The 21,742-nt window shown below is 41.7% G+C and overlaps 1 protein-coding gene across 1 annotated transcript; it reads right to left on the reverse strand.

Moving 5' to 3' along the window:
- Positions 1-5,853: 5,853 nt before the first annotated feature.
- psmd5 (proteasome 26S subunit, non-ATPase 5) lies at positions 5,854-13,862 on the reverse strand. The gene is made up of 10 exons (XM_015943007.3): positions 13,650-13,862; positions 13,165-13,309; positions 12,969-13,082; positions 12,768-12,896; positions 10,865-10,974; positions 10,637-10,779; positions 10,244-10,435; positions 7,271-7,380; positions 7,051-7,191; positions 5,854-6,947 (listed from the first exon to the last, which is right to left on the reverse strand). Exons 1-10 carry the CDS (start codon positions 13,820-13,822, stop codon positions 6,690-6,692), a joined length of 1,515 nt encoding a protein of 504 aa, XP_015798493.3. The 5' UTR covers positions 13,823-13,862; the 3' UTR covers positions 5,854-6,689.
- Positions 13,863-21,742: the final 7,880 nt, after the last annotated feature.

Raw genomic sequence — 21,742 nt, forward strand, 5'->3', positions numbered from 1 at the left:
ATTTGTAATTCAATACCAGTGTTATGTCGATCAGAGTTCCCCCCTCGAGACCTGTTTCGGCTCCAACCAGACGTGAGACGGAACCATCCACTCACAAAAAATAACCCTAACCCTTACCCTAACCATAACCACCCACACACCAAAAATGTATGTATAGCATAATTATAATGTGTGAAATAACTCAGTCTAGCATGATTTTTTTGTTTGTTTTAGAGTTGGTTAGGGTTAGGGTAAGGCTTAGGACACACATTGTTTGTGAGTGGACGGTTCCAACTTGCTGATTGGTGGAGCCGAAACAGATCTCGAGGAGGGAACTCAAATCGATGTAACACCAAAGCCAGTAAACAGGAGTGCCCCATAAGTTATTTCTTGTACCCCTACGAAGAATGATTTTTTTAATTTAGCGCCTCTCTAAGAAAAAAAAAAGATGAGACAAGAGGAACAATCTGTACATGTAAGTAAAGGCAATTTAAAGAGCTAAAATAAGAAAATACAGGTAGAAGCAGGTTCAGGTTTCTGCCTCCTTTGCTCCTTTTTAGCTGAGTCATGCAGTACAAACAAATAATAAAACTCTACAACACAAAACTTGACTCTTGGTAGTCACTCATGAATAATTTTGTGTTATTTTGCTTCATCTAGTTCCCGTTATTCCCCAAAAAGCTACCAGTCATATGGAGTTTTAAAACGTCATACTTAACAGCTGAAATAAATCACATTAAATATACAAAAACATTCAGACATCACTGCACAGATACACCTAAAGGATGATGATGGGTTGACTCATCATTCAAGCAAAATTCAACATTTTCTTCCACTTTATTCCTCTTGTAAATTAATCTCACCCCAGCCAACATTTCATGAATGTAGGAGTAAAGAATGTCTGAATACAGGTGAAAGGTCACAAGGTCAGCAGTGTTAATGCTCTAATCCAGCGTGAACCGTTGGACTTTCTATAATAACGTGTAATGAAAAGCAGACACCCTCTCTAAATCTATTTTTAAATAACTAAGGCTGCGAGAAGTCTAGCTGAAAGGTTTTCCGTCCCTAAGGCCACTGATGTAAAGGAGAAGCAGCAATCATACATCAATCTGACTGGATGTTTTCCTCTCTCCAGTGACGCATCTGGAGGAGACGGGGGTGAGGTGGTACATGATTCACAGAGGAGTCGGTGACGTGAGGTTGTTCAAGACTTCCAAGTTCATGATGGACATTTGGGAATGAGTCAGTGCTGTGGGGGTAGAAGAAAAACTACATCTGTGATGTTCCACCTGGAGTCTAGATGTGTAAAAGATTAATGTTGGTTACAAATACATTAGACAGTTCCACATTAATGTTGGAAGGTAGAGTTCAGTAAAATGTCATCATTAGGATCAGGACGTTAGAACCGGCTCATAAATGAATCAGTATTTCCAAACAATAATTAAAAATCCACAAGTGTGATCAGTAGGGATGTAAGAAAATATTGATGACAATATATTGTGATTATTTCTCCTGCAATATTATATCATATTCAAAAGCTGTGTATCAAATATTTGGAAGACTTTACATGCAAACATTTGTGTATTTTCTTTTCTTCACATATTTTCTCACATATTTATTTTAACTTGTAATAATTATTAGTTTTAACCAGTCTTAATACTTTGTTGTACAATATTTTATAAATTGAATTATATGCTTCTACTTGGTTATCTTTTATCACTGTGTTTTATTTAGATTTTTATTTATCAGCTGTTAATGTTTAATTTGTTTCTTAACTTGTTATCTTAGTCTCATTAGTAAACTAGTGTTTCCTCTGTGGGGGCCGGCTGCCCCGGGGGCAGCGGTGGGCTGTGGCGGCCGGGGTGCTTCCCATGTCTACTCTTGTCAAGGCTATTGCTGCCAATCTTGGTGCTCCCAGTGCAGTTGGCTCCTTTGATGGCGTTTTCGTCTTCTTTGTACCTACTACATCTGCACTCAGCCAGCTGCCCTTTCTCTATTACGTGTGTGTGTGTGTGCAGGAGTTTGCTTCTGCTTGGGACAGGATCGAGGGTGGGAGGAGGGAGATAGCAGTAGCTCAGGTGGTAGAGTGGATTGCCTCATGATCGGAGGGTCATAGGTTCGATTCCAGCTCCCGCCAGGGGTATCCTGCCGTTGTGTCCTTGGGCAAGACACTTCACCCAACTTGCCTGTGTCAGAGGGGCCGACGGCACCAAATGGCAGCCTCGCCTCTGTCAGACCTCCCCAGGGCGGCTGTGGCTACAAGTAGCTTACCATCACTAGCAGTGTGTGAATGTGAGAGTGTGTGAAAAAGCGTCTTTGGGTGTCTAGAAAAGCGCTATATAAGTTCAATGCATTATTATTATTATAGATACAAAGGAGTTCTCTTATGTGAATCTGTGTGGGAGGGGTGGGAAACCGACTGCTGGCTGGTTGTTTTTAATATTGTAAAGCACTCTGAGCTGCATTTGCATGAAAAGCGCTTCATAAATAAATTCTGATTTGATTTGATTAGATTTTGGTGCATTTCAAAGCCGACCACTAGGTGGCAGCAGTGTGCAATGGGTTTTGTTTCCACCATTGAAATGTAAATCCCTTTATTATTATGGTTCAGAAACCTCATGTTAAATATGTTAAGTATCAGTTTGGACTATTTATTGAATTTTCCTACAATAAATTCAGTCTAAAAATTGTTAATATTGTCTGGCTGAATGCATGGCAATATATCGTGACATATTGTATCGTCTCCCTGTATCGTGATACGTATCGTATCGCCACAATTTCACCAATACACATCCCTAGTGATCAGTGATGTGATCGCAGCTAACACATCTGTCATCTTCGTCTTCGTCTTCCTCCGCTTATCCGGGTCCGGGTCGCGGGGGCAGCATCCCAACTAGGGAGCTCCAGGCCGTCCTCTCCCCGGCCTTGTCCACCAGCTCCTCCGGCAGGACCCCAAGGCGTTCCCGGACCAGATTGGAGATGTAACCTCTCCAACGTGTCCTGGGTCGACCCGGGGGCCTTCTGCCGGCAGGACATGCCCGAAACACCTCCCCGGGGAGGCGTCCAGGAGGCATCCTGACCAGATGCCCAAACCACCTCAACTGGCTCCTTTCGATCCGGAGGAGCAGCGGTTCTACTCCGAGTCCCTCCCGAATGTCCGAGCTCCTCACCCTATCTCTAAGGCTGAGCCCGGCCACCCTACGGAGGAAACTCATTTCGGCCGCTTGTATCCGCGATCTCGTTCTTTCGGTCATTACCCAAAGCTCATGACCATAGGTGAGGATTGGGACGTAGATCGACCGGTAGATCGAGAGCCTGGCTTTCTGGCTCAGCTCCCTCTTCCCCACGACAGATCGGCTCAGCGTCCGCATCACTGCAGACGCCGAACCAATCCGCCTGTCGATCTCCCGATCCCTCCTACCCTCACTCGTGAACAAGACCCCGAGATACTTAAACTCCTCCACTTGAGGTAGGACCTCTCCCCCGACCCGGAGGTGGCAAGCCACCCTTTTCCGGTCGAGAACCATGGTCTCAGATTTGGAGGTGCTGATCCTCATCCCAGCCGCTTCACATTCGGCCGCGAACCTACCCAGCAAGAGCTGAAGGTCAGAGCTGGATGAAGCTAGGAGGACCACATCATCCGCAAAAAGCAGAGACGAGATTCTCCTGCCACCAAACTCGACACACTCCACACCACGGCTGCGTCTAGAAATTCTGTCCATAAAAGTGATGAACAGAACCGGTGACAACGGGCAGCCCTGGCGGAGTCCAACCCTCACTGGGAACAGGTCCGACTTACTACCGGCTATGCGGACCAAACTCACGCTCCTCTGGTAAAGGGACTGAATGGCCCTTAACAGAAAGCCACCCACCCCATACTCCTGGAGCGTCCCCCACAGGGTGCCCCTGGGGACACGGTCATAAGCCTTCTCCAAATCCACAAAGCACATGTGGATTGGTTGGGCAAACTCCCATGCCCCCTCCATCACCCTTGCAAGGGTATAGAGCTGGTCCACAGTTCCACGGCCAGGACGAAAACCACATTGCTCCTCCTCTATCTGAGATTCAACTATCGATCGGAACCTCCTCTCCAGTACCTTGGAGTAGACCTTTCCAGGGAGGCTGAGGAGTGTGATCCCCCTATAGTTGGAACACACCCTCAGGTCACCCTTCTTAAAGATGGGGACCACCACCCCGGTCTGCCACTCCCTAGGAACTGCCCCCGATGACCACGCAATGTTGTAGAGACGTGTCAACCATGACAGCCCTACAACATCCACACAATTTCACCAATACACATCCCTAGTGATCAGTGATGTGATCGCAGCTAACACATCTGTCATGCTCAGGAAAATTCCATGTGAAGTAGTTCACATAAGCTTTGTTTCTAAATTCAGAGAAGCCTGACCTTTGACCTCTGACAACAATATCTCCATCTGGTGTCTGCAGCCACTGTTCACCTGTTTATTTGAAAATGTGTATTAAATGTATATAAAACCGATGACAAATTTTTATTTTGCGGAGTTACTGGTCCAACACCCTTCTTTAATGAGGACCAGCTAGAGCCCCTCAGAATCAGCTAGGGGTCTATAAATCCACCCCCCAACCCCTTTTGTCTCATGTGAACAAATCTCATGCCTTTTTTGCATTAAGGAGCTACATTTACGACTACATTTGTTCATTTATTTTCCATACATCTGCAGTGGTCTCTAGTGTAAAACAATGCCTTGTGAGTCAATCTCTGTGGAAAAAAAAGCTCTGGCGCCGCTCCTGTTGGAAATTAGCCGGAGCAGCAGGTTTTGGAGTTTTTATTGCTAGATTTGGACATCTCCCTTCTTAGTGGCCAACATAGAGACTTGACCACTGAATTTGTTTTTGCAACACGGATGTTTTATCTCCACAAATAACACAAGCCTGAAGTTCTGCCGTGTTGTGGAGTTGCTAAGGCTAACAGTTAGCTTGTAGTAGCCAAGACATTTTTTGCAATTTCCTGGATGCTAAACCAACAACAGCCTTCCACGTCATGTGCCAAGATGGGAGAGTTCATGAACCCTTTGCTCTGATTACGGCTTTGCACACTCTCAGCATTCGCTCGATGAGCTTCAAGAGGCAGTCCTTCAAGACTGTCGGAAACCCATTTCAGGTGACTACCACTTGAAGCATTATCAAGAGTGTCAAGCAGTAATCAGAGCAAAGGGTGACTTTAAAAAAATAGAATATAAAACATGTTTTCAGTTATTTCACCTTTTTTGCTTAAGTATATAACTCCTCATGTGTTCATAGTTTTGATGCCATCAGTGAGAATCTCCCAAAGTAAATGGTCATGAAAATAAAAACAACACATTGAATGAGAAGGTGTGTCCAAACTCTCGGCCTGTACTGTAGATCTGTCTGGGTTTTCTAAACTGAGAATTTCCCCGTCTACTTTATATCAGCACTGAGAAAACGGGTTTCTCAGTGAACTTGGTCTTTCAATATTCCCGTGCATGAACAGCATTATAAATGTTTGTTGTAGAAATAATTTTTGTTCATCTTTTGATCTAAGAAATATTAAATAAAAATCTGGCTAATTTAACCTCATTTCCAGGCCACTCCTTGCCTCTAATCACGTTATGCTCTTTAAGAATGTTGACGACCCAAAGACTCAATTCCACCTCCTGGAGATGGACAGTTAATCCTCTGCGTCTTTATTGCAAAGTAAAAATAAATAAATAAAAATATAAAAACCTGTAGATTAAAGCTTCACTACAGCAGTGGAAATAAAAGAACACTCCAGGTAAGGCTCCAGGTAAGTAGATTTTCAGTTTTTTTTAGTAAAACTATGTGACAATTTGTGATTGCCCTTCTGCAACAAGAAAAATACAATCCATGAAATAGAATTTTCTGTATTTATTACAAAAAATGACCTTTTAATGAAAAAAGTTATAACTGACACAATATACAGCTTCACTCATTCATGTCTAGAAGGCAGTCAGATGAATTTTTGGATGAAAAACCAGTTACATCTGAGGATTTTATTAAAATAAAGTCATTGGTAAACACACAAACTAAACACATTTTTTGTCCCACATCTGATGCAGCTTTTGTTGGACCATGTGTAAAACGTGGTTTGAAAATCGTTTCTTGCATGCAAATATTTTAGGGCAACATTCAAATATATGTGAAATAAATTTCTTGTAATTAAAGATTGAGAAAACTGAAATAAATTTGAAAAAAATAAAAATACATTGAACTTTTATGACTGAAATTCTGGATCAGAAATCTGAGCCTAGATTTCATCAGAACCTTTAAATTCAGTGAAAAAGAAAATATGACATCAACCTATTTAGAGACTCCGGCAACAGGAGCTCTATCTTGTCAGGTTTTTAATCTGATGTTTCTCCACATTTACTAATGAAACATAATAGTTTGGCATAAAAGTGTAAAAATAAGCGAGACCAAGTTTAGTTGGCTGAAAATGCAACAAGAGCAAGTTTTAAGATGAATTATGCCACGGTGTGGTTATGTTTTGATTTATGGGAAATCCAAGTATTTTGCCAGTTTATTTTTAAGGAAATGCAATTATTAGAATATCCCAGTTTCCAAATTTGTTCCGTTTATTTCACAGTTAGTACTTATTGTAAAAAAATAAAATGTGCATCACATAAGCTATTTAAGCCCATCGCTTAAGCAGAAAATACCAGTTTTCCACGTTTCTTCTTGTATCTGAATCACTCTGCTCCTTCTGTGCCAACTGAAGCTACGGCCGTTACATAGTAAGGTCCTTCTTTGAGGTACATCTTCAGACGGATGTAGTTCTGACTGCCCAGTATTTCTGCAGATGTAGACGAACTCACAAGAGACCCCACCAGTTCGAACTTGGCATCCTTGGCCTCCTTTGTCTGACCAGTTGAGCGATCCAGAATGAACTCCATGAATCCGGGGTTGTTGATCATCATCCTCTGACCCCAAGGCTGACTGGCAATGGCCTAAAAAAACACACACACTAAATCATCACTGCTGTGGTATACAAAGCATTTTTTGTGCAGTCTTTCAGGTGAAAAAGTAATAAGTAGGGAAACCAACACTTACAGTAAAGATCCGTAAAGCTGCACAGTGCAGCTCCGGAAAAGGCTGAGTGCTGATGTCACGGATCATGTCCATTGGCTTGTTGGATAAAAGGTGAAACCAGGACTCTGTCAGGGACAAAAGGTCTTCTGTTTGCTGCTCTGGCTGCAAGAAGATAAGAGACCGCTCAGACTCCTGTTGGTAAACTCGAGCTAAATCTTTCACGACGAAACGTTATCCATACCTGTAGGGTAAGGAGCTGCGATATGGCGTCCAAGCTGCGAACTCTAAGCTCATTCGCTCCAGAACTGGCAAGCTGGCTCATTCTCAAAATCACAGCTTTGAAGTTTTCTCCTGATTTTATAAAAACATTTTGATTAGAAATGAGTGGATAGATTTTGTAAACCTTATAAGGATGGCCAAGAGAGGAAAAAAGAGCAGTTTGAAGAACAAAATAAACTGAAACATTGAAAAAGTTAGGAATTCTGCAAAAATATAAAACTATTGGGCCGATAACGATATCAATATTGCTGTTATTGCCAATAGCTGATATTTACCAATATTATTATTATTATTATTAGGGATGCCCCGATCCGATCACATGATCGGAAATAGCCCTGATCACGTGGTTTCAGACTGATCGGGACTCGGGCTTTACTTCCCGATCCACGCCCCGATCCGGACTTGGATACTGGGTTCAGATTACAGGAGAGCAACTTGGTTCTCCTTAAAGGTTGTCAGGCCCCCCGATGCCCTTAACTTACACACCCAGAAGGAGCACAAAAGAGATCCAGTTTCTACCCATATTATATTATTTACATGGACTCAGAGTAGCGGGGATTCTTTTGAGCAGAGATGCAGAGAGCTGCAGGCAGACCGCTGATTATTCATGAACTCCAGCTGCGTTCTGCACACGGCCACAGTAACATTTTCTAAGTTTCTAAGTGGTGTCACCAAAAATATATACAATTAACACACAGTCATTCGTGTCCGTTCATTTTCTCTCTGGTAAGTTCTGTCTGTATTTGAGCATGACGTGTGGACGCGCTCACGCTGCCCCGGCTGCAGCGCTCGTCACTGGCGCAGCCGGGCAGCGCAGCGCACACTCCGCTTTTTTTGCGGTCAATAGATCAATTTGATCTGCTAGTTAAAAAGTTACTTGTGAGGTGAAAAGAAGGAAGCAGGCAGGAGTTTTTTTGGAGGACTGGGAGATGCAGGAAGATCAGAGACAGACAGGACAGGATGATAAGAAAATAAAACCCAAGAAAACAAAACAAAGTTCTTAAAAAAATAAAATTTAGGTAGATTTATCCCACGACACATTTGTACCTGTATAAAGCAATAATTTATCAGCATGTAGTATTTATATAGCTGATACAATTCAGATCATCTTCAAAACTCCGTCCCACGCCCAGGGACGTATCTAAGCATTTTGGGGGCCGAGGCTAAATAGACCCCTGCCAGGTATTTTAAGTTGAAGTGCAATCTGTTTTTATATTAGACTTTTTATATTTGCAATAAAGTCCAAAAGTGAAGAATTTATGTTATTTATTGATTGTTAAAGCTACCTCACAGAAGTGATCTGTAGTTAAAAATTAAAATAAAAAGGTAATGAAATAAAAAATAAGGAACATTCTGGAACTGTTTCTTCCATTTCTTTAATGTATCGAAAGTATCGGATCGGGACTCGGTATCGGCAGATCCTCAAAATCAAATAACTCGGACTCGAGGGCAAAAAACCCTGATCGGGACATCCCTAATTATTATTATTATACATACATATATCTATATAATTTTAATTGCATTTTATTATCGAACCGATATGATGTTAAAAACATGACAAACATCGGCCGATGATACAGTGTGCATCCCTATTATTACCCTTTTAAATTCAGATGTATGAAAAAGAATGCTTTATTTTATTTGTTTAATCAGTTTATTGGACGATAATGCAATAATAAATGTATACATCATATTTTATCATGTAATCCTATATTTTCTAGATCACACATGTCAAAAGTGCAGCCACAGGCCCGGTGGAGTGATTTCGTGTGGCCCCCACTTGCATTTCTACAATACTGAATTTTGTCTCTTCTGTAGGCTGTTGATGTAAATCAACACTTAGTAATATTTTTACATTCAGGGTTTTGCTACAATGTCTATTGTGGACTAATGTTTAGGTGTACACACACAAAAAAAAATATATATATATATATACACACATACATATACACATACACACTATACATTTTTTCTTTTTTTTTTTTAAATCCAATATTTGTGTCCCGTGAGGACTACTGACTTGATAATGCCGTCACTCATTTTACAATGTTTGATCAGATTCTCCGCCAGAGTGCAGAGAAAAAGCATTAGAACCTATATAGCAGGTACTAATTGTATTAAAGACGTAGAAGTTTTAGAGGCTAAAAAAATCTGTGTATCAAACAAGATACAAATGGTATAGAAGTCTAAAGGCACACTTCATAGTTTTGTTTGCTTTTACCACCCCCTACTGTCCGTTATTAATTCTCTGGTCAAACCGAAAGCAAAACTTATCTCATCTCTGTGCGTTCATCTTTTTAACACCTTAATCCAACAGCTGAAATGTCTCCCAGCCTTCATTAGTGTCCACAGGAGTGACTCGTCACTGAATTAAACAAACCAGCTGTGTTCATGATCTAAAACATGCAGGAAATGTGTTGAAAGCAGACTGCAGCACCAGGTATGTCAGCTCTATTTTTCTTAAGTCCCAACAGAGCACCTTGCCAGTCTGAAGCTGCAGATCCAGTATTCTGGCCACAGGGCGGGGTCTGAGTGACATTTCATTAACCTTGTAAAGGATTATTTTAGCACATACTGGGTCAAGAAAATGATTTTAAAACATGATAAAGCAGCAAAGTATGGCTTTAATAATTAGAGTTCTTAAGTTTTAATAAGTTTAAAAGATCACAGAAATTTAAATATACAACTAATTTCCCTTTCAAAATAAACTATACGTAAACCAATCTTTTTATATATATATTTCATTTTTCATTTATTGACATTAAAATAAAATTACAGAAAAAAATTGCTACAAGCCAAAATGAAAAAGGGGACAGAAAGAAGAAAAACTTATGTTATCTGTCCCTTTTAACTAAAATAACATTAATACAAATGAAACAATCATGATTCTTAAAAAATAATAATAATAATAAATTCACAAATGCCTCTAACCCACCTGTTTTCTGTAGAACCTGCTTCCCCTCAACTGTAGACCCAAGCAAGCCCAAAGTGTCGAGGCCCACGCCGATCATGGCAGGGTCCGGATCAAGGGCCATCTCCAACGCCTTGTTCAGGAAGGCTGGGTAGGTCTCACACACCTGCTGTGGGCTGTCCATAATGGCCAGGTTCCCAAAGAACTTCACCAAACCTAAAACCAGTCCAACTTCCATGGTAAGAACCTTCTGTGTTCCTCCTTAATTAATACTGACCATTTAGACAAAGCTGTGACTTCTTCTCCCCTTTTAACCAACTTTAATGTATTGGATCAGTTAAATCACATTTAATAACTACAAATTAATTACAAGTGTTTCTAGCTTATGCTAAGTTTGAAACGGATATAAATTGTTACCTGGAAGGTAGAGTGAAGAAAATGAGTCCATTTCTGCTCCTCTGATCATGTTGGAGATCTTATCCATTATCCCCTGCTGAGCTAAATATTGCCGGCCATGCTGACTGTGAGCCAGACTGGTCACCATCTCTACTGCTGTGGCTCTGGTGAAATAAATAGACAAGAGAGGATGGGAAAGCATGAAAGGATGTCACACAAGTAATTTATCGATGATAAAAACAGTGGTACCTAATCAAAACATCATCCCCCGTCAGTTCTCCGAGCAGCTGGGAGATGAGGCCACTGCTGGCACAGTAACCGAGAGAAATGGGAGAAGCAGATGAGATTTCTACCAGCAGCTGGAAATGGAAAGAAAACAATCAAGTCTTTTTATTTGTTCCCACAGATTTGTCTCAGAAAATGCAGAGGAGCCATGACTGACCGTACTGGTTCCATGGAAGGGCAGTGGGGCAAAAAAGTATTTAGTCAGCCACCGATTGTGCAAGTTCTCCCACTTAAAATGATGACAGAGGTCAGTAATTTACATCATATGTACACTTCAACTGTGAGAGACAGAATGTGAAAATAAATCCATGAATTCACATGGCAGGATTTTTAAAGAATTTATTTGTAAATCAGGGTGGAAAATAAGTATTTGGTCAACAACAAAAATTCAACTCAATACTTTGTAACATAACCTTTGTTGGCAATAACAGAGGTCAAACGATTACTATAGGTCTTTACCAGGTTTGCACACACAGTAGCTGGTATTTTGGCCCATTCCTCCATGCAGATCTTCTCGAGAGCAGTGATGTTTTGGGGCTGTCGCCGAGCAACACGGACTTTCAACTCCCTCCACAGATTTTCTATGGGGTTGAGGTCTGGAGACTGGCTAGGCCACTCCAGGACTTTCAAATGCTTCTTACGGAGCCACTCCTTTGTTGCCCGGGCGGTGTGATGGGATCATTGTCGTTTTGGAAGACCCAGCCATGTTTCATCTTCAAAGCTCTCACTGATGGAAGGAGGTTTTGGCTCAGAATCTCACGATACATGGCCCCATTCATTCTGTCCTTAACACGGATCAGTCGTCCTGTCCCGTTAGCAGAAAAACAGCCCCAAAGCATGATGTTCCCACCCCCATGCTTCACAGTAGGTATGGTGTTCTTGGGATGCAACTCAGTATTCTTCTTCCTCCAAACACGATGAGTTGAGTTTATACCAAAAAGTTCTACTTTGGTTTCATCTGACCACATGACATTCTCCCAATCCTCTGCTGTATCATCCATGTGCTCTCTGGCAAACTTCAGACGGGCCTGGACATGCACTGGCTTCAGCAGCGGAACACGTCTGGCACTGCAGGATCTGATTCCCTGCCGTTGTAATGTGTTACTGATGGTGACCTTTGTTACTGTGGTCCCAGCTCTCTGCAGGTCATTCACCAGGTCTCCCCGTGTGGTTCTGGGATTCTTGCTCACCGTTCTCATGATCATTTTGACCCCACGGGATGAGATCTTGCATGGAGCCCCAGATCGAGGGAGATTATCAGTGGTCTTGTATGTCTTCCATTTTCTGATAATTGCTCCCACAGTTGATTTTTTCACACCAAGCTGCTTGCCTATTGTAGATTCACTCTTCCCAGTCTGGTGCAGGTCTACAATTCTTTTCCTGGTGTCCTTCGAAAGCTCTTTGGTCTTGGCCATAGTGGAGTTTGGAGTCTGACTGTTTGAGGCTGTGGACAGGTGTCTTTTATACAGATAATGTGTTCAAACAGGTGCCATTAATACAGGTAACGAGTGGAGGACAGAAAAGCTTCTTAAAGAAGACGTTACAGGTCTGTGAGAGCCAGAGATTTTCCTTGTTTGAAGTGACCAAATACTTATTTTCCACCCTGATTTACAAATAAATTCTTTAAAAATCCTACCATGTAAATTCATGTTTTTTTTTCACATTCTGTCTTTCACAGTTGAAGTGTACCTATGATGTAAATTACTGACCTCTGTCATAATTTTAAGTGGGAGAACTTGCACAATCGGTAGCTGACTAAATACTTTTTTGCCCCACTGTACATTACAACAATTATCTGATTACACAAAAACAAATACAGAAAAATGCTTTTTCAGATGTAGAAATGGAGAATTTATTAATTCCATACCTCATATACTCTATATCGGATGATGTCACTTGAGGCCATCACATCCTTCAAAACATCCAGGAGGTCACTATGGAATAACTTGTCTAACCCAGGCTTGGAATGACTAATTTTAGACAGCGACTCAATGGCCTAGAGGAGGAAAAAAAGTGAGATGCAGATTTCTGAAGAGATTTACTGTCCTGTTAGGGATTTGATAATCACCCGTTTAGCCACTGCCATCTTCTCCTCTCTAATGCATAAGATCATCCCTTGTAAGAGTTCATGATTGTTGAGGATTTCGGTGGAAGCGTCCGGATGTTCCACCACTCTGCCAATCTAACAGGACGTAACAGAAACATTAGGGTTAGCTGATATCTTCCTGGCTGTTTTCTGCTCCACGTATGGACAGATGCTCTACCTGTGTCAAAGCTAGTATCTTAACAGTCTCATTAGGATGTTTCAACCCGCTCTGCAGCTCAGCTCTGTAGTTCTGGACCACATGGACAGGACTGAGGGCCAACAGGATGCGTTCAAGGATGTCCACACACAACTCAACCTGCTCCCTGTGAGCAAAACCGCATTAGTTCTCCTACCGTGTTACAGCTGCAGCTGATAACCAAGTTTAGCATACAAGCATTATTAAGATGTATGCTCTCACTTGTGCTTCAAGACTAATTAAGTGACTGTTTACGTGACGCTAAACTCTTGGTAGCATTGTAAGCAAATTAGCTTGTTCCAACCAAAATCTAATAAAACATTTTTTGCATAACATTTTATTGTTATGCAGATTCTTTGTTTAAATGGCCAAATGTTGGCGACAAAACCACCCCACGCTCTCTGACTCAGCAGTTATCACGCAGCAGTTTGATAACAATGTAAACAAGATGAGTTAGCCAAATCTACCTCTCATTAGTGTCGAGCAAAGAGAAAATTAAATCGAAACGCTGTCCGCTCACTGCGTCTCTCAGAGCGCTGACTGGAATCGACAACAGAGCAGTTTTTAGGCTTTGAAGCTCTTCGACTGGGTCTTCAACGCCGGAGATTTCCTCCAGCAAGCTCTGAATGGTAGCTGCCATCACTGTTTCTGGAAACGACTCTGTCTTGTTCTTGCATTATTTCCGTCTTATCAAGCGGGGCATTTCCAATGCCGCCACCTACTGGATAGAGCGGGAATAGCACCCTGATACAAGAGCCTAGGTTACATTAATATTACATTTATTTATTTACTTACTTATTTAATAAATTGAAATCCTTTTGTGTGACGTAAATAGGCATTGACCCTCTGAGACCCCGTATTGTTTCATCTTAGAACTGATCTAATAATTCAGATGAACTTACTTAGATTTTTTATTCTTTTTTTTGACATTGTTTCTCTGAAAGAAATGTAAGAATTTTTCATTTTTTATGTATAAGGATTTTCTAAAAATAATGTTTAAGTTGTTTTTTTTTCTATTTCTATTTCAGTAGGCCTCACTATTCCCAACTATCAAGAACAGCAGGACTCAAGAGGTAAAAAAGTAAAAAAAAAAAATAAAAAAAAAATTCAGCTCAAAAATAACAACACACAAAACAACCAACACTAAATGATCGATAAAATAAATTACATAAAAACACTTATAATGACCTCATGCAATAAACCACAAAATAATTAAAATTGACTTAACATTGACAAAAAGGTTTCAACAAAGATCTAAACCAGTCTCCCTTTTCTCTTTTTTATTTTTATTTTCCCCTCGTGTCCTGTCTGGCTGTGAAGCAAACAGAATTGATGTCTGAATGCTGGTGACAAGCCTTACAGATTTACTCTCAGGTGGAGCATCAAAGCATCTGCTTTTAATGTCACGCCTGACACTTAAAACTTTATTGTTATTGTTTTTGAATGTTTTGTAAATCCGACCAGAGACAGAGGTGAAAGAGAAAGCAAAAGACAAAGGGTGGGGGAGGGGGGAGGGGGGAGGGGGGGGTGTCCACAAAAATAAACAATAATGAACAAGAGTCTGCTTCTAGACCTGCAGAAAGAGAAAGAAGAGAAAAAATGGGACACACAACAATACAACAGGAGCAAGTTATCACTTTGTCAACTTTAAGAAATATACAATCAGCATTGTTTAACTGAACAATCACATGATAATAAATCATAGTGCATTTAGTGGCAACGACAGCCTTAAGACATGTGTTGAACGTGCCCAAGCCCATACTTTTGAGAGCACCATGTGAGCACCTGTGTGTGTACACATGCTTGTATATGTAAGGTTTCTCTATGGGAGCGTCCAACAGAGAGTGTGAGGGACCACAGATCCGTCCCCCAAAGATGTGTAGGAGACAGGGGGAGCTCCAAGTCCAAGAGATCCAGGTGCTGCCCCAGAACACAGGAACCCCAAGGAGACTGCAACCAGAAAGGCCCCCACCCCCCTCGAGAGGCACAGAGGATCGCCTCGGGGGGCCACAACCAGCAGCCGGCAGAGTCCCGGGAGCTATCAGCGGCAAGCCCACAGGCCCGCCCGCAGCCTCCCACGCCCTAGCCGGCCGAGCCCGGGACACAGGGGTGACCACCCCCGCTGGGGACCCAGCAGAGTCCAGGGACCCAGACCCCACCAGACAGCCACCGGGATTGATCAGGCAGACGCCAAAAATCTTAAACCCCCTGACCCGGGAGCCACGAACACTCAGAACAGACCAAGGCACCACACTCCACACCAGGTGTGGCAGAGGGAGGGGAGACGAAGATCTATATCATCAAAAGAAGTCCCAGGAGAGGGGAGGAGTCAAAGGCCCCACCTGACATATACAGTCATACACAAACACAGTCACACACTCCCTCCCTCATGCTCACACATACACATACAACCAAAGACTTACAAAAATGCACGCCGGACGCCCACTCATGCTCCCCATACACACCCTATTCACTCTGGTCGCGGTACTGCTGCACAAGGGGTACAACCATTACCGGTTACCAGAGTTTGACTCTTTCTGCTGGGGTGCTGATGAGCAGGCTCCCCCCGCCCAACGCTGAGCACAGCAACCCACCACCCCAGACCCAAGCCAGAGGGTCGGATCTCCTCCTAGCCTCCAGCCCCAGGAAGCCAAGTGACAACAGAGGTGTGCTAAGGCCCCTAGTCTCCCTCCGCCTGCTCCAATATAGTCTCCCTTTTCTCAACAAAGATGCTGATCAACACATCACCATTCATCCCAGCTTGGTCCAATAAAGCATTTGACTGGTAAAGGCACTAAATGTATGAAATGCATATACAGTAAAGGATTAACCTGTTGAATCTGTGCTACATTTCCATGGAAATAAGTAAACATTTTTCTAGCTAGTTTCCTTTGCTCTAATTTGTCCAAATCTTAAATTTTGAAGTTTTATACATTACAACATTCCATCTAAACAATTAGGCTGACTGATGACTCACATGCATGCTTGCTCCTCACTTTTTATCTGAATTAATCTACAACCCAGTGGATGTGTTTCCTGGTTTAGCACAAGGTCAAAAACAAGACTATCCCAACCTTTGCGATCGACTTGCAAGACGTCCGCTGTATCCATGAGTGTTTATGGCAACTGTGGAGGTCACGTGCTTCCGGCTACTGTGGAGGTCACGTGTATCCGGTTACTGTGGAGCTCCACTGTGGCCGCAGCCAGATGCTCTTGGAGATCCACAGTGGCTGCAGCCAGACCAGATCCTTCTCAAGGAACGACCAGAGGCGGATAAAAAAAAACAACAACAACAAAAAAAAAAAGAACGACCGGAACGACGCAGCTCCACGTACCACGTGACTCCCGCGTAAGCTCATTTACATATTAGGAGATGAGCGTTGTCTATTGCTTATGACGTCTGACGTCATAAAGGCGCAGAACCTATAGACCTAAGAGCTGAGAGCACATCGTTCATAGGCACTTTGTCTAGAAGAGAGAAGCTTGTTTTTTGACTCCCACAAGAAGTTTTAAAATGGCAAAATCCACACAGGAATGTTTAGATAATTCTACTTTCAGAATTAAGGAAGGTATTTCTGTTGCAAGTAAATTCAATGCTTACCAAATCCAAAAAGTATCACATTACAGGAAGTTTAGTCAGATTGCTGAGTGCCGAAATGAGAGAACAGGGGAAATTTTGGCTATAAAATTTGTCAAAAAGAAGTTTCATTCTCAAAATAGAGAGGTGAGGATATTGAAACAACTTAAGAGTTTAAATCTCCACGAATGCTACGTTGTCAACTTTTCTGAGTGTTTTTCATACCAAGACAGGACCTGCTTTGCCTATGAGAAGCTGGATTCAAACTTTCTGGAATTAGTTTTAGCAGCAAATGGGAAACCTGTTCACCTTACTGAGATCAGAGCAATTGCATTTCAAATGTTAGTTGCTTTAGGAGCTCTGAACTACGCTGGAATCACTCACGCTAATATAAAGCCAGAAAATATAATGACTATGGATGGACTTTCACACCAGTATGGTGTCAAATTGATTGGTTTTTCCAACTCTGCAAAGACATCTGACTTATGTGACTTAAAGATCGCATTAGATTGTGGTTACACCGCACCAGAGGTGTTCCTGGACTGTCCACTAGATGAAAGCCTTGATATCTGGAGCCTTGGATGTACGTTAGCTTTTCTGTTCTTAGGGCAACACATGAGCCCTGTGGACTGTGAAAATCAGTACATGAGGTTTATCGTAGATGTCTTGGGCCAGCCGGGAAATGAACTACTGGAAAAAGGATGTCAAAGTCATCGGTTTTTTAAACAAGTGAAGCAGGGGTCTGGTTACGTTTGGAGACTCTGGACCCCAAAGGAATTTGAAGAAATAACCGGAAGTGAGGTTAAGAAAACAGATTGCAATAATTTAACTGATTTAAATGACTTTCTGTCTAAATCCAACCAACCTGAGCCAATAGATTATGATGACACAAAGGCTTTTATCGACCTTCTCAGGAAGATGTTAAACGTGGACCCAGCACTTAGGATCAAACCAGTGGATGCTTTAAAACACCCATTTATAACAATGAAGCATCTACGTTATATCTCAGATGAATTTTATTTAACAGAATCCCAAAGGATTATGAAGGAATGCCAATTCAGCGAAGAAGAAAACAGTTATAGTTCTCTTTCCACCCCTAGCAGCAACAGAGAACAGACCCCAGACCTGGATTTTAGTAAGAAGGGAAAGAGAAATTCCTCACATTTAGTTCAGACCAAAACCAGAACAGGAACCAGTAGCACTGAAACAAAAGCTGAATCGAAAAACACGCCACACTCTGACCCCAGGACGAGTTCATCTAATGGTGTAAATTTCCATGAGTTGTTTAGCAGTGAAACTTTTGAAGAAGATAGTTCAGAGGATTCAAAGCTGGACCGGTCTATCAGATGGGAAACGGATTCCTCAGACACAAACGAAGGGTCATCCTCAACTGACTCAGATAGCACCCCTTCAATATTAATGCCAGGTATGGTAGTTACGGGGAATTCAAAGATTTACGATGTAAAGGAAGTTCTTGTTTCTGGGACGTTTGGAGAGGTGGCCAGGTGTTGCATAAAGGGGCAAGATAAGGTGGTTGCTTTGAAAGTAATGAGTAGACAGTATGAAAACGAATTTTTAAATGAAGTTCAAACGCTACAACTTCTGAACAAACTGACAAATTTCAAACACTGCTTTATTAAATTGAATGACAGTTTCACCTATCGAGGCTTTTTATATCAGGAATTCGAGCTTTTGGATCAAATTTTGTTCGATTATTTGAAAAAAAGAGGTGACACTTTAAAGGTGGCTGAACTCAGAGTGATTGCCCAGCAGATCCTAGTAGCTCTTAGTGCTTTGAAACAGCTTGGTATTACACACACAGATTTGAAACTTGATAATATCATGCTTGTAAATCATGAAGAACAACCAGTCATAGTGAAGCTGATTGATTTTGGGTTTGCTTGTGAGACTGAAACTTTAAAAGAAAAGGGTATCCTTCACAATTTGGCATACAGAGCTCCAGAGATAACTCTTGGTCTACCACGAGATGAAGCGATAGACACTTGGAGTCTTGGCTGTCTCTTGTCTGCTCTGTTTCTTGATTGTTTTGTGTTCCCAGAAGAAAACAAATATGATAATCTGAGAATAATTATGAAGCTCCTTGGTCAACCTGACAAAAAACAACTGGACGAGGGTACTCTAGTCTCAAACTATTTCATAAAAGTTAAGAACGGGTCTGAATGCTCTTGGAGATTTAAAACCCTGAAACAATACGAAAAGAAGAAAGGAGCGCTGTCTAGGAGGGCACACGCAACCTATGATGATTTAACAATGCTGGATGAATTATTTTTCTCTCTAAATACTAAAAACTCAACTGAAAATGAAGATATTAAAGCTTTTCTTGACCTCGTGAAGAAAATGTTAACAGTGGATCCAGCAAACCGGATTCTCCCAGATGATGCTCTAAAACACCCTTTCATCACCATGGAGCATCTTGATGGCGCTTCAGATAAATGTTATGTGAAAAAAGCACGTAAATTAATGAGAAATGTCCAACCATTTCCTTCAGATGGTGAAAGTGAAATCAGCAAATGCCCTGGCCCCAGTCAGGTGCCAGGTGTTCAAACAGACTTAGATAGATCTTTACCAATGGCAGAATGTGATACATCAACATGCAGTTCAAATTTTACTTCAGAAGAAGTAGTAAAGTTGTATTTAAAAGAATGTGAAGGAGGAAACGTTACAGAGAAAACTTCTATTGACACCAGAGAGAAGAATGAGTTACTTAGTTTCTCGAAGAATGAAGAAGCAACGTGTAGCAAAAAGTTAGAGGAAAACAGCAAAGTAAACACAGAGGAACTGCATATGGGTAATCTTTCACCAGACCAATCTACAGACACATCTTCCTTAGACAGAGATGAGACAGACTCATCTGACTCAGAAAGCTTACCTTCAAACCTATTCCCAGGTATGAAGATTGAAAGCCGTTCAAAGGTTTACAGGTGCTGGCCAGTAAATTAGAATATCATCAAAAGGTTGAAAATATTTCAGTAATTCCATTCAAAACGTGAAACTTGTACATTATATTCATGCAATGCACACAGACCAATGTATTTCCGATGTTTATTACGTTTAATTTTGATATTTATAGGTGACAACCAATGAAAACATCAAATCTGGTATCTCAGAAAATTAGAATATTCTAAAGGCCAATGAAAAAATGTTTGTTTCTCTAATGTTGGCCAACTGAAAAGAATGAACATGAAAAGAATGTGCATGTATAGCACTCAATACTTAGTCGGGGCTCCTTTTGCCTCAATAACTGCAGTAATGCGGCGTGGCATGGACTCGATCAGTCTGTGGCACTGCTCAGGTGTTATGAGAGGCCAGGTTGCTCTGATAGTCGTCTTCAGCTCCTCTGCATTGTTGGGTCTAGCGTATTGCATCCTCCGCTTCACAATACCCCATAGATTTTCTATGGGGTTAAGGTCAGGCGAGTTTGCTGGCCAATCAAGGACAGGGATACCATGGTCCTTGAACCAGGTGCTGGTGGTTTTGGCACTGTGTGCAGGTGCCAAGTCCTGTTGAAAGGTGAAGTCTGCATCCCCATAAAGTTGGTCAGCAGCAGGAAGCATGAAGTGCTCTAAAACTTCCTGGTAGACGGCTGCATTGACCCTGGACCTCAGGAAACAGAGTGGGCCAACACCGGCAGATGACATGGCACCCCACACCATCACTGACGGTGGAAACTTTACACTGGACCTCATGCAACGTGGATTCTGTGCTTCTCCGCTCTTCCTCCAGACTCTGGGTCCTTGATTTCCAAAGGAAATGCAGAACTTGCTTTCATCAGAAAACATAACTTTGGACCACTCAGCATCAGTCCAGTCCTTTTTGTCCTTGGCCCAGGCGAGACGCTTCTTGCGCTGTTTCTTGTTCAAGAGTGGCTTGACACACGGAATGCGACACCTGAATCCCATGTCTTTCATGAGTCTCCTTGTGGTGGTTCTTGAAGCGCTGACTCCAGCTGCAGTCCACTCTTTGTGGATCTCCCCCACATTTTTGAATGGGTTTGTCGTCACAATTCTCTGCAGGGTGCGGTTATCCCTAGAGCTTGTACACTTTTTTCTACCACATTTTTTCCGTCCCTTCGCCTGTCTGTTAATGTGCTTGGACACAGAGCTCTGCGAACAGCCAGCTTCTTTAGCAATCACCTTTTGTGTCTTGCCCTCCTTGTGCAAGGTGTCAATGATTGTCTTTTGGACAGCTGTTAAGTCAGAAGTCTTCCCCATGATTGTGGTGCCTTCAAAACAAGACTGAGGGACCTTTTAAAGGCCTTTGCAGGTGTTTTGAGTAAATCAGCTGATTAGAGTGGCAGCAGGTGTCTTCTATATTCAGCCTTTTCAGAATATTCTAATTTTTTGAGATACCAAATTTGGAGTTTTCATTAGTTGTCACTTATGAATATCAAATTTAAATGTAATGAACATTGGAAATACATTGGTCTGTGTGCATTGCATGAATATAATGTACAAGTTTCACATTTTGAATGGAATTACTGAAATATTTTCAACCTTTTGATGATATTCTAATTTACTGGCCAGCACCTGTATACTGTAGAACGAGTACTTGGATCTGGGTCATTTGGAGTGGTGGTCAGATGCCGTATACAGAAAACAAATGAGGTCGTAGCTTTGAAAATAGCACAAGAAAGCGATTACAGCTCTTTTTTCAATGAGATGAAAATATTAGAAAGTCTGAACGAACCCACACAATACAACAGCTATTTTATCAGATTGAACGACAGTTTCTACTTTCAAGGCTTTTTATATCAGGAATTTGAGCTTTTGGATAAAAATTTGTTTACATTTTTGGAGAACAAAGGTAGATCTTTAAATGTGGCTGAAATCCGACCAATTGCCCAGCAGATCTTAGAAGCACTTACTGTTTTAAAACAGCTTGGTATTACTCACACAGGTGTGAAACTTCATAATGTCATGCTTGTAAATCATGACGATCAACCATTCAGAATAAAGCTGATTG

Source organism: Nothobranchius furzeri, chromosome 6 (assembly GCF_043380555.1).
Source record: "Nothobranchius furzeri strain GRZ-AD chromosome 6, NfurGRZ-RIMD1, whole genome shotgun sequence".
NCBI lineage: Eukaryota > Metazoa > Chordata > Actinopteri > Cyprinodontiformes > Nothobranchiidae > Nothobranchius > Nothobranchius furzeri.